Source organism: Crotalus tigris, unplaced genomic scaffold (assembly GCF_016545835.1).
Source record: "Crotalus tigris isolate CLP2741 ecotype Arizona unplaced genomic scaffold, ASM1654583v1 scf7180000017685.4511686, whole genome shotgun sequence".
NCBI classification, from domain to species: domain Eukaryota; kingdom Metazoa; phylum Chordata; class Lepidosauria; order Squamata; family Viperidae; genus Crotalus; species Crotalus tigris.
The window spans coordinates 2,866,420-2,878,588 of record NW_024096565.1 but is presented as its reverse complement, the minus strand read 5'-3'; the positions used below and the strand labels follow the sequence as shown (position 1 = coordinate 2,878,588).

At 33.5% G+C, this 12,169-nt stretch overlaps 1 protein-coding gene across 7 annotated transcripts in view; it reads right to left on the bottom strand.

Annotated features, from left to right (window-relative positions):
• Positions 1–12,169, bottom strand: part of FGF14 (fibroblast growth factor 14) — a 347,896-nt gene that overhangs the window by 97,929 nt on the left and 237,798 nt on the right. For all 7 annotated transcript variants that reach the window (XM_039337731.1, XM_039337729.1, XM_039337730.1 and 4 more), the window contains one exon: positions 1,709–1,819. In XM_039337731.1, the coding sequence (XP_039193665.1) occupies positions 1,709–1,819 (111 nt within the window). The remainder of the gene's footprint in view (positions 1–1,708; positions 1,820–12,169) is intronic.

Sequence of the window (12,169 nt, the reverse complement as noted above, 5' to 3'; positions counted from 1 at the left end):
TGACAGTTGTTACCTATAAAGCCCTTCATGGCTCAAAAGTTATTTGTGGGATTGTCTTTCTCTAGATCTTTCTGCCACTCTACATGCTCCAGCAGAATTGGTGTGCTGTAGAGCCTCTTCTTGAGTTAATGCCATCAGGAGAGATTTAGGAGAAGTACCTTTTCTGTTGCGACACCTGTCCTGTAGAAATATCTCCCCTCAGAAATTTGATCCTGATCCTACTAGTCTTTGAAGACATTATCTGTTCCCTTGGGGTTTGGGCCAAGATGTTGGATGAATTGAGAGGTGGAGGATACAGTATAGCGATGTGCCCTGACTTTGTATTTGTTATCTCTGTTGATTTTGTGTGTTTCATTGCCGAGGCTATTGTATTGTTTTTATTACTATTCACCACCCAAAGTTGCATTTTTACAATCTGAGTGGCTACATAAATCCATAAATAAATCAATAAATAAATTTGTGTATGCTGAATGTACATTTTGAGGTGGATATCAATGCTAGTATTCAGAAAAGCTACATTCACAAATATATTAAGCATGAGAAAAACCTGAGAAAAGGAGCCTAAAACAAACCTTAGAAATAAGGGGAAAATGTCTTTTATAGACATGTAATCATGATATTTAACAATTATATAACAGTTTTGGGAAACTCAAAGAAAAAAATTAATTGAATAACCCTTACAACTATTTCATAAAACAATCAGTACTGGATCCCTTGCTAAACAAAACACCAACAAAGGATGGAAAATAATCAAGGAGAAAACCAGGCTAGAACCAAGAAGCAATTTCCTAACAATGAGAAGAATTAACTAGCTTGCCTTCAGAAGTTGTGGAAGAGACTGGACAGCTCTTGTCTGAAATAGTATAGGGCCATGGTGGTGAATCTATGGCACGCATGCCACAGGTGGCATGCAGAGCCCTCTCTGTGGGCACGCGCGCCGTCACCCCAGTCCTAGGCCTTCAGCTGGGTTTTATAAAACCTTTTGGCTTTAGGCAAAAAAAAGGAAGGTTCAATCAATTTCAACTTCTTACGGGAAAAAAAAAGATCTCACAAAGTTGGAATTGATTGATTGAACTTTTTAGTCTCACCAATCTGCCGTTACCATTGCAGTCACACCCACCCAATGGGCCACACCCACTGGCATCCAACGATACGTAAGTGGGTTTTGGGTTGCAGTTTGGGCACTCGGTTTCTAAAAGGTTCGCCATCACTGGTATAGGGTTTCCTGCTTGAGCAGGGGATTGATTAGAAGACCTCCAAGATCTCTTCCAACTCTGTTATTCTATTATTCTAAAATGTTGATAGAGCTGTGTGAACATTCTATCCATGGCAATTCTTAGGTAATAATCACCTTTCTTTATATGATTTCAGGCTATCGTAAGAAAGTCTCTCTTAATTAGATTTTAGCAAAGACTTCTGAACAACAAAGCAGTATATGAAGAATTCAAACTGAGGGAATGTATTCTGGAGCATTGTTTCTCCCATCTTTGGTACAGGAGTAGAGCACTCAAGGATTACGGTGAGGTAGAAGAGCTCTTTTCATTTTCTGAAGACATCAGCAGATATGAAACAGAGACATGATTTTAAAAATGGCATAACAGGAACCAAAAAAACACAGAAGACAGACAAACGATGGATATTCATTTTGGAATGATTAACTCCACATGTTGCGCGTATGTAGTAATGAATAGATTTTTAGAGCACTTACTAGAATTAGTGCTGTCATCCTTGGTTCCATCGAGACTTCCATCTGGGTGCATTTGCAAGTAGTAGCCTTGCCTGCAATATAACCTGGTCACTATGCCCTTGAGCTGGGGATCTGAAAAGACAAACATATATTGTCACTAGTCACAATACATTTACATAAGATGTCTCTATATCTTTCTTTCAGAAATAAAGTACATTAGAACCAGGTGTCAGCCCCATTAGGCACACCTGACCAGGAAATCAAGTCCACAGGAAGATTAAAGCTACTTTTACTGGGGTTGGCTATAAACTTGCAAGTCTCATTGTACTGATCCTTTTTATACATCACTAACTTAGAGAGGTATTTGCATCCGTTGCTTTTCTGAATGTTATCTTGTTATATGAACTTTAAAACATTTCACCTCTTTTTGCCTAGGTAATGCTTCTTCTTCATTATTTATTTGTCAACCTAATTTATAGAGCTGTCCATCTAACAAGCACTTTTTTTATCAAAAATTTATTTATAATACAATTAAAAAAAACATTGGCTATAACGTGACATTCCAGTATATACATTCTTATCAAATTATGCCACAGTTTACAATCGGTTCTTCATCTCTGAATATACATCTAAATTTTATATACTATACTTATTCTAAAATTACATATATTTCTATCTTAACACTAGCCTATAATCCCAACCGTCCTCCTGTTACTTGTAGGAAATGCACAGCAGTACATCATATATGTTTTTAAATTCTTGCAACAAAAATTAAACTAAATGCAATGCATCCTGTCAACCTTTATCTAAAGATGACTTTTTTTCCCAAAGGTCCTACCCTTAATCTGGAATATTCTTTAAATACTTCTAAGAAATAAACTGAGTAGAGACTCTTTATTACAATGAACTAGAAGAATTAGCATAAGCTGAACATGCTAATAATTAAGATCATGTAATTACTGAACAAAAATAAAATTTTCTTTCCCTAGTTTACATTATTCATTCGTAAATATGGTCTCATTTGAGTCAAGTTTGATTTCTGACCTTTTCATGAACAGGTGAGAAATCAAACTTGACTCAAATGAGACCATATTTACGAATGAATAATGTAAACTAGGGAAATAAAAAATTATTTTTGTTCAATAATTGCGCAATTTTAATTATTTTCGTGAACAGACAGATCAATTTCTTAATAGTAATACAGAAATAGTCTGCCTTTCTTTCTAGCCTACAGTCTGGCATTTCTTGGTGTTTCCCATTGAAGTATCAATTAGATCTGGCTTAGTTTTTCAAGGCCAACCATGGCCAGCTAGATGCTTAATTTTTGTTAACAAAGGTACCATTTGGTAAGTTGATTAGTTAATAATGAACACAGTTTTACCAAAGAACATTAAATATTAAATGATTTCCTCACCCATTTCCATCAAAATCAATGTCCCCAAAAAGTTAACAATAAATTAAACCCACACACATTTTAAAATACCATTGAGGTCAACTTCATGCGGCTTAAATTTAACAGACACTTGATATCGCAATTTGATAACAATCTTTTGTATTAGAATGAAGTCAGAATGCGATACCAAGTATATTTTAATCTGATGGGTTTTTTCCCACTATCCTATGAATTTAATGAGCCCTGAGTGCTTGGACCACTCAGGCTTACTGCTAAGTTCAATTGCTTGTTGACCTAAAAGCCGTAGTGATGCAGTGGCTAGAATGCAGTATTACAGGCTAATTCTATTGACTGCCAACTGCCAGCAGTTCGATCCCGAGAGGCTCAAGGTTGACTCAGCCTTCCATTCTTCTGAGGTAGGTAAAATGAGGACCCAGATTGTTGAGGGCAATATGATGACTCTGTAAACCACTTAGAGAGGGCAGTAAAACACTGTGAGGTGGTATATAAGTATATAAGTCTATTCCTATTGCTAACTAACATTCCTGTCCTGGTAAACTCTAGATTTTATAGTAACTCCCACAATCAAGAATGCAATTATGAATACAGTAAATATCCACTTATTCCACTCAGGAATCAAACCAGCTTATAGGTTAAAAATAGGTTTATAGGTTTTTAAGAAGAGACTGGACAGCCATTTGTCCAAAATGGTGTAGGGTTTCCTGCCTGAGGAGGGGGTTGGACCAGATGACCTCCAAGGTCCCTTCCAACTTTACTATTATTATTATTATTATTATTATTATTATTATTATTATTATTATTATTATTATTATTATTATTAGTTTATTTAAAAATTGACAATTCGTGCATAATTAACAGGGTAGAAACTAGGACTTTAGAATAAATGCAGTATATGCTATGTAATCAGCAGGAAAAGCCTTGTTGTAATAATAAAAGTTCACACATAATACTGGAATCAGTCTTTGGTTTCTGTTTGAAAATATAGTGCTTTTGTGATAAAGATTTGCTCAAAATAGTTATTGAAAGTATCTATCAAGTAAAGTGCCAGATTTATATTCTATAGAATTTGGTTCAAATTCTATCGTAGTCTTGCTCATATGACACAATAATTACTCTGTTACAAATAAAGTTCTCGTATTATAACAGACTATTAGTCCACCTGGATCAATTAATTCAATACTGACTAAATAATATTCTCTAAGATTAGAGACATCAGTGTTTCCTAGCAATTCTTGTACATTCCAGAGAATGAACTCATCACTTTTGCATGTAAAACGTATCAAAGATAATGATATTACTTTTAAATTGTAGTAGCTAAAAATTCAGTCAGTAAAAGTGTTTGTTTGAGAGTAAGCTTAATAAGATTCTCTTTTTCTCCAAATGATATAAACAAGATTTAGCAAAATTCAGTGTAATTCCACTGTCCCATCATTTCCATGCAACCAAGATTGCAAATGATGACCTTCAAAAGTAATTTAACTTAGTGATCTTAGAATGTAATATAAACTGATCTTTAACAAGATTGCAAGTCCATGTTATTGGATATACACTGCCAAAAGAAAATAAAAGGCATTTGTATTAATTTTGTTTTCAGAGCGTTTACTTTTTATTAGTAATTGAACAATATTTTATTTTTAAACTCTTCTAACTATTTTAGAATATTTAACAAAAATATGATAAAGTTGTGCTGTAGAAACAAGTTTATGGCTCTTCTCATCAGTCATATACTGTGCATTACCCATGCTTGATATATCCCAGGTGTCTAAGGTAGATCAGATTAGGAAACAGATACCAAAATAATACTATACTCTATTGATACAGGCTGTATATCAGAATCTTTTTTATCAACTATCTCTATACCTTTTTACAATATATAACAGCAGTATGTGTGACCGCGATTGTCTCTCTATATATAGAGTCAGAAACTTCATGAAATAGAAGGAATATTTTAAATCTAAAAAATGGGGGGAATTAATTATTAAATATGCAAATATCTTAGTAAACCTAAAATTATACAGAAGAGTATGATTCCATGACTTTGGTAGTTTATTTAATAACTAACATATATTTTCGTAATATACATTTTGTACAAAAACTACTATTTAAAAAGGATGCTTACTGAGTAGAACAGCTTAGACTGATACCTAGTTTTTATGTTGTATGGATTAAAAAGATGTTGACAAATGGTATTTGCAAAAAATGTATGTACTTCCTTGTTGTACTGACCCATAGAGGGACAATGTATAATGTCAATCTCAATGGAACTGTCTGTATTATTTTTTCTAATCACTTCTAACAGGAAATATAAAATATTCTGTAGATTTCTATCAAGGATATAATTAACAAGTAACTTAAAATCTCCATCACTCATGGAAGTATGTGATTCTAAAACTGTCATGCATGGAATGATCTTCCATGAAAATCAAACCATTAATCCATTTTAATTTAGTCACCTCCAAAAGGGCAAAGATATAGAAGAATGCCAGATCTATTTATCAACTTGTTTATAAATTGTACAGAATCTTAACCATTCTGCATTAATATGATTAGTAATTTAGAAGTGTATGTACACCAGTTGATTACATTTCTTCTGACTAAAATAGAACAACAAATAATAAAAGATAGCCATATACAATAGTGTCTGTAACTGAGAAAAAATAATTTAGAATATTCAGTCTTTATATGGGAATTGTCATCAAACTGATATAATTTTGCCTATATCATTCATTCATATATCAGCTTCATAACTTCTCATAACTCAATTTATATCCCAAGGCTATGAGAATTAAAGTGACTTAAAGTTTGGCAAGCTAGAAAACAACCCATTTTCCAACCTGACAATTCTACCTATATAATAGGAATGAATGCAATTCATTTAGCTCACGGGTGTCAAACTTGCCATGTCACATGATGTATCGCGACATATCGTGATTTTTTTTTTGTATTGCTGGAGCTGGGGTGGGTGCGGCCTCCGTATGATGCAACCAGTCCTGAGGCTGGCAGTTTAACACTCCTGATTTAGCTACACCATTTCAAATCCCTTTAGAATTTTAATTTCTAAACTATTGGGAAAATTCAACAGAAATAAAATGTCCTAGATCAGTGATTCTCAACCTGTGGTCTGCGAACTCCTGGGGGTCCATGATGTCATCACAGAGGACCAACAAAGGCTTGAAGAAATGTTATGATTTAAATCTTGAGTTCAGTGTTTATGATTCATAGTCATGATCCATGGCCACAAAAGGTATTTAGAGGGTCCAGGATGAAGAAAAGGTTGAGAACCACTGTCCTAGATCATCCATGAAGAGTTTGGAAGGGGCAGACAGATTGTAGATAGCAGCTTAATTTGCAACGCTAAGTACAACATTCTGAAAAACAGAGCAATTTTATATTGTTATATACAGGAAGCATCTTCCATAATATAGAGTGGCAAGGTTTCTTAACTTGCTATTAACTTCATTTATTCATTGCCAGAATGCATCAAAGTACATGAGATGAAGTGATATATTCCTTCTGGTTAGATATGCAAAAACATCATTTCAAAATGCTGTTAGCATAGTTAGAGAGCATATACTGTGTGTGTGGTTCTTCTTTGTGTGAATTGCACAAAATATGGAAATGAACCACTTGATTACCTGCATATCATTTCACATTTGCATGTATTGACAGACTGAAATAGAACTGCCATACAGAAAGGAAAAAAAATATGACACAGCCAATGTTCTGGCAAAAAAAGAATCCATCTATCTTCCAAATTGTTTAGCCAGTAGTTTGTAATATATATCCTACACAATAATTATACAACAACTAGGATCAATATTTATTTCTAAGGTATGGTGTGTGCCAAACTAAAAGTCTTTCCCAGTCTATTGTACATGGTATTTTGGCAATGCACACCCATCCTTCATTTCCTTCTGCTATTCCTATAAATAATGCAATGTTGAATTGCCAGATTCAACAAATATTGTGTTATGTTTTTACATCTACAAATAGGTTAAATAATTTCAGTTATGTTGATCAAATGAAGCTCAGGCAGCACCAGAGATTCCACTGTTCAATCCTGAGCTGCATATCTTCTCTTCTATCAGAACAATTGTGTTATCATGAAAAAGAAATGTTCAAGTTTTCACTTTAAATGTGTCACTTTCTTTCTCATAAAGAGAGGCTGCAGAATTTATTTTTCCTAAGTTTATCCCATGGTCTGCAGCTCAACAAGCTTCTGCTTCCTTGCTGCTAAACTTTTTTGTCTGACATGTTGAAATCCAAAGTGACCCAGAAAAGAAATCTGGTCTTTTGGATCTGAGACAAAGATCCACTGAACTGCTAAAAATGGGTATATTTTATTAGGAATCATAATGATGGGAGCTTCTAAATCATGTCAAGTTTACACTTATGATCTCCAACCAGTTTATCAGAAACCTGATATTGTTTATATCAGTTTATGTAATAAAAAAAGAAATGAATATTCTTCATGAACCACTGACATTTATTATGGTTTTGTCTTGTTTTAATCAGAGATCAATACTTAAACTGAATAAAATACTCTTCCATTAACCACCAACCATAATGCTCTGAAGTGTTTCCTAGATTAAAGTTTGGCTTATTTGTTTTTTGTAAGGCAGAGATAAAAAGTTAATTTCCACGCTGCCGGTGGATAATGCATCCACACATCTATAGTCAGAGAGGAAAATAGGCTGCTAGTTCTTACAATTAAGTAGTGAGAGGTTTTTTTTCAATGAGACTGGTACAAAAAATAGAGTGGTATAGACTTTACCAATTTACCACAAGTCCTAAAGTTAAGAATGGGAACATGTTTTTTTTAACTTAATTTAAAGTTACTGGATGAATTGAAAGTGCACCATTCAGAATCAAAGATTCTGGGATTTATGGAAAATACTGTAGAACTCATATTGAGATCCCATCAACAACCTCTCTCACAGTGGTGGTGCAATTAGTTTTAAGATGAATAAAAGTTTAAAAGTCAAGAACTCAATTTATTTTACTTCTATGTAAAATTATTTTATTTAATGTATTGTTTACATTTATACTGTATATCAATATACTGCATATTGTTGCTCTAACTCTATACCATTTAGAGTCATTCAAATTAAAGTGATATATAATAATAGTAATGCTTCAGTGTTACTGTCATCTTTTAAAACTCAACATTAAATATTAAATTTTATAAATCTGCCAAAATAAATTTATGACTTGCATTTATGAATAAATATATTTATAAATATGTAAAATCATATACTTGAATTTATGAATATTCATAATAGTAGAAAAATGCAAACATTCAATTACTATTTAGTATAGAATTGGCATTTTGTCCAATAGCAAATACTCTGGCTTTCTAATGTTCTGGACATTTAATTCATAATCCAGCATTTGTACAACCGGCTTACTACATTTGTTTTAAAATAAAGGGATTATATAGATGTATTCCAATATTTTGATTAATATACATGAGTTTGTATCAGTAAATGCATGGACCATTTGATGGTACCTTGGCAACAGTGGAAACTGTTTGGAATGGAGTGAAAAGAATTATGTTACAGAGTGCAAAGTTATGCTAATGGGAAGCCTAAAAAGGATACTTGATGGAATGAGGAAAGAAACTGTTTATGAAAAAGAGAATAATTGCTTCAAAATGAGGATGAGGTTATATATATATCCCCTATATATTATATAGTGCTTATATAGAGGGGGGAGATAATTACAACCAATTCGATTAAAGAAAATAAGGAACGATTAAAGCACAGAAAATGTAGTGATGTTAATTTCAAATAATTATTTTGGAAATGGGTGAAAAGGGATGAACAAGGGGCCTAGAGCCAAGTGAATGGAATAGAAAAATTAATGAAATTATTTCTACTAAAATTGGAAGGGTATTTTAGAGCTTTCTATGAAAATGATAGTGTTATCATTCCATAGAGTGGAACTGAACTGAAGCTATAAATGTTAGTGTCCTGGAAAAATGATGAAAATGAAAATCTGAACTGTTCACATATATTGGAAAAATTGTAGGGCTGCAGGGGTAGATAAGATAACTGATGAAATATTAAAATATAGATCTACTTATGAAGTGGCTGTGTAATTTGTTTAATGTGCATGTAAAGACTATACCACTGTCTGACAATTAGAAGAAAGCTATCGCTGTTTTCCTTTACAAAGGAAAAAGAAACAAGGTGACTACAAAACTGGAATGCTTTAGTGAATGGTTCAGCGTTCTACATAGTGTAAGACAAATATATGTAATGTCCCCATTGCTATTTAATATATCTATGAATAAATGTAAAGAGGATGTTTGCAGTGATAGTAGAGATGTATTAACTGGAGCTGTAAATCTCTGTACATTTTGGCACGCAAACTACATTATATTATTAGCAGAAAACCAAATGATTCGCAATGAATGTTAGGCAAAATGTATGTGCAATAAGAAATATAGATCTGAAAAGGAATTATATCAAAGACAAAGTTGTGTTTCATAGTGAAAATTATTGCAAATTATAGGTTGATGGAAAAAATAAATATAAGCAAGTAGGTGCAACAGTGTACTTTGTTGGAATGTTTACTAATTAGTTAATTAATTTATAAAAATTTTATGGAAGTCCATTTTACAGAAAATGACTGGGCAATATAACAATCAATAAAACAATAAATATAAAACAATCATTACATAAAACCATTTCAAATAATTATTAAAAATATTAAAACTATAAAAGCAAATTTTAAAAAAAAGGAAAGAATGGATGAAGGGATGCTAGTAATAACAGTACTAACTCACAAATTCACCCATGCCCTGGGTCCCCAGGCCTGAGGGACCTCCAAAAGCTCAGAAGTGATGAGGCCAATTTCATCTCTTGGGGGGGGGGGTAGGAGAAGATTTCACAATGCAGCTGCCACATCCAAAATGGCCGGCCATCTAGGGCCAGCTCCCTGGATGACGGAACCACTAACATTCTTTTGCATCTGGTTGAATGGGCAGCCCCACTAACAATAGGGAAATGGATGGAAATATTTTAAGAATTGTGAATACTTATTTATATTATTTTCTTTGAAAAATTTAATTGGCTACCCATCTTAAGCATAACAACTCTGGACAGCTAATGATACACACCAATGTAAAGTATAATTAGAATAAACATAATACAAAATACAAAAGTTGACACATCTCACACATCACAATATCCAAACTTGTCTAAATCAGGTTCCGTTAACAGCCTGGGTTCCCCTAATTAATTAATCTTGGCTTTTAGAAAGTTAGGAGATAGTATGAAGTTTCCTGTAAGAACTGCATGTTGAAAGAAGGGGCAATGAATGTGACTGTTCTGCTGTGAACTTTATTATACAGTTATGAGAATGATATCAGCAAAAATGAAAACGAATATAGCAGGAAAGGTTTACTTCAGAAATGTGTGGTAGAATAAGAAGAGATTGACAGCTACCAGGAATGGGGACTGAATATGAAAGCGAGTGATCTATAAGGAAGATGAATATTGAGGAGGTTTGTTCTAACAGAGAATGAATCAGGACTGAACTGCAAAATAAATACATGGGTCAAGGGGAAAAGCAAGAGAGTTTTATGCATGGATGGAGCTGTTGAAATCTTCAAATAGTGTCAAAGAGTAAAATCAATGCCGTATGTGGTGTAAGAATAAGGAAGGTTTTCAAGGTTTGAAAGTTATAGTGAATGATACTATTTTAAGTAATTAATATTTTCTTTTTTTATTATTGCATACTCTAATTTATTTTGCTTATTTCTTACTCCTTTCCTGCACTTTTTATAACATTGCTACCCTTCCATGGAATACTGTGATAGATATGTGTTAATCTACAATGTGTTCACTATAAGTTTTAGATTCTATTCCATTTTTATTTAGCTACAAATTTGTTTGTTTGTTTGTTTATATCTGTTGGGAGAAACTCCCCCGTTTGGTCCTTCCAGCCGGGATTCCCCTTGATGGCGCGGCGGGGAAGAAATAGAGCGTGAAGCCAGCTACCGGAAAGAGGTTTAATTTCAGAGATTCAAAGTTGAGTGACAATTCAGCTCAAGTCCCCGGCTAGCTAGGCAGAATGATCTTAAAACAGGGGTTTTTATACCCTTTTGTGGTTCCAAATTTGTCATTTCTGATTGGTGAGTTTAAATCTGTCTTTCCTGATTTGCTGGTCAGTGACTATTGTTGGTCAATTTCTTGCCTAAAAGGTGTTAATTACTTTTATTGTTGTGTATTTGTTAATCCTGATTGCTGCTAGCTGGTTCCTCATTGTGTGTGTCAAGTGTTTGTCAGTTTAGCCTTAGGCTGCTGTTGACTCAGGTCAGTTCGCTTGGGGATTTTTCCAGATTATTCCTTCATTGGAGTGGGGAGGGGGTGTCTAGCTCCCATCATATCTCATCTTTATTGTTTTTGTAAACAACTCAAAGTGGCAAATATACTCCTTCCTCCTATTTTCATCACAACAACCCTTCATTAAAAATGATCTATTTTTCTATTGACCCAGGATCTATATTTTTGAGTATATCATTTAAAGTAATCATAAAATACAAATGATTAATACACTTATGAATATTAAAGTGAAATATGTCAACTGTGGGGCAAGCCCCACATTCATTTGAATAAGTGCTCCCTCTATTCCTTAATGAAGTTGATAGTCAACTGCTTTTAAGCAAATTGACACATCAAATAAATATGAAAAAACATTCATTGAAATTAATCCTATCTCAAACTCTTAAGAAAGCTATTAAAATTCTTGACTGGTTAATACAGAGTATTCCAACTCTTTATCAAAGAGTCTTGTAAACAATTAATATATATTTTGATGTTACTGCTACTGAGAAGCTTGCTCTTCACAGAGCTGTTGGTTTAGTTTCATAACCAGTTACCAGAAGGCTACAAGCCATCTGCTCATCTCTCTCCCACCAGGGCACTACAGGATGTTCCTTTTGAGGTTATACAGGCCTATGTTGATTCCTAAACTACCACAACCAGATTGGATCCTGATTTATTGCTCTTGCCTATACACAAGAAAATAGTCAATTAAATTGGTGCTAGATAAGAATTCAA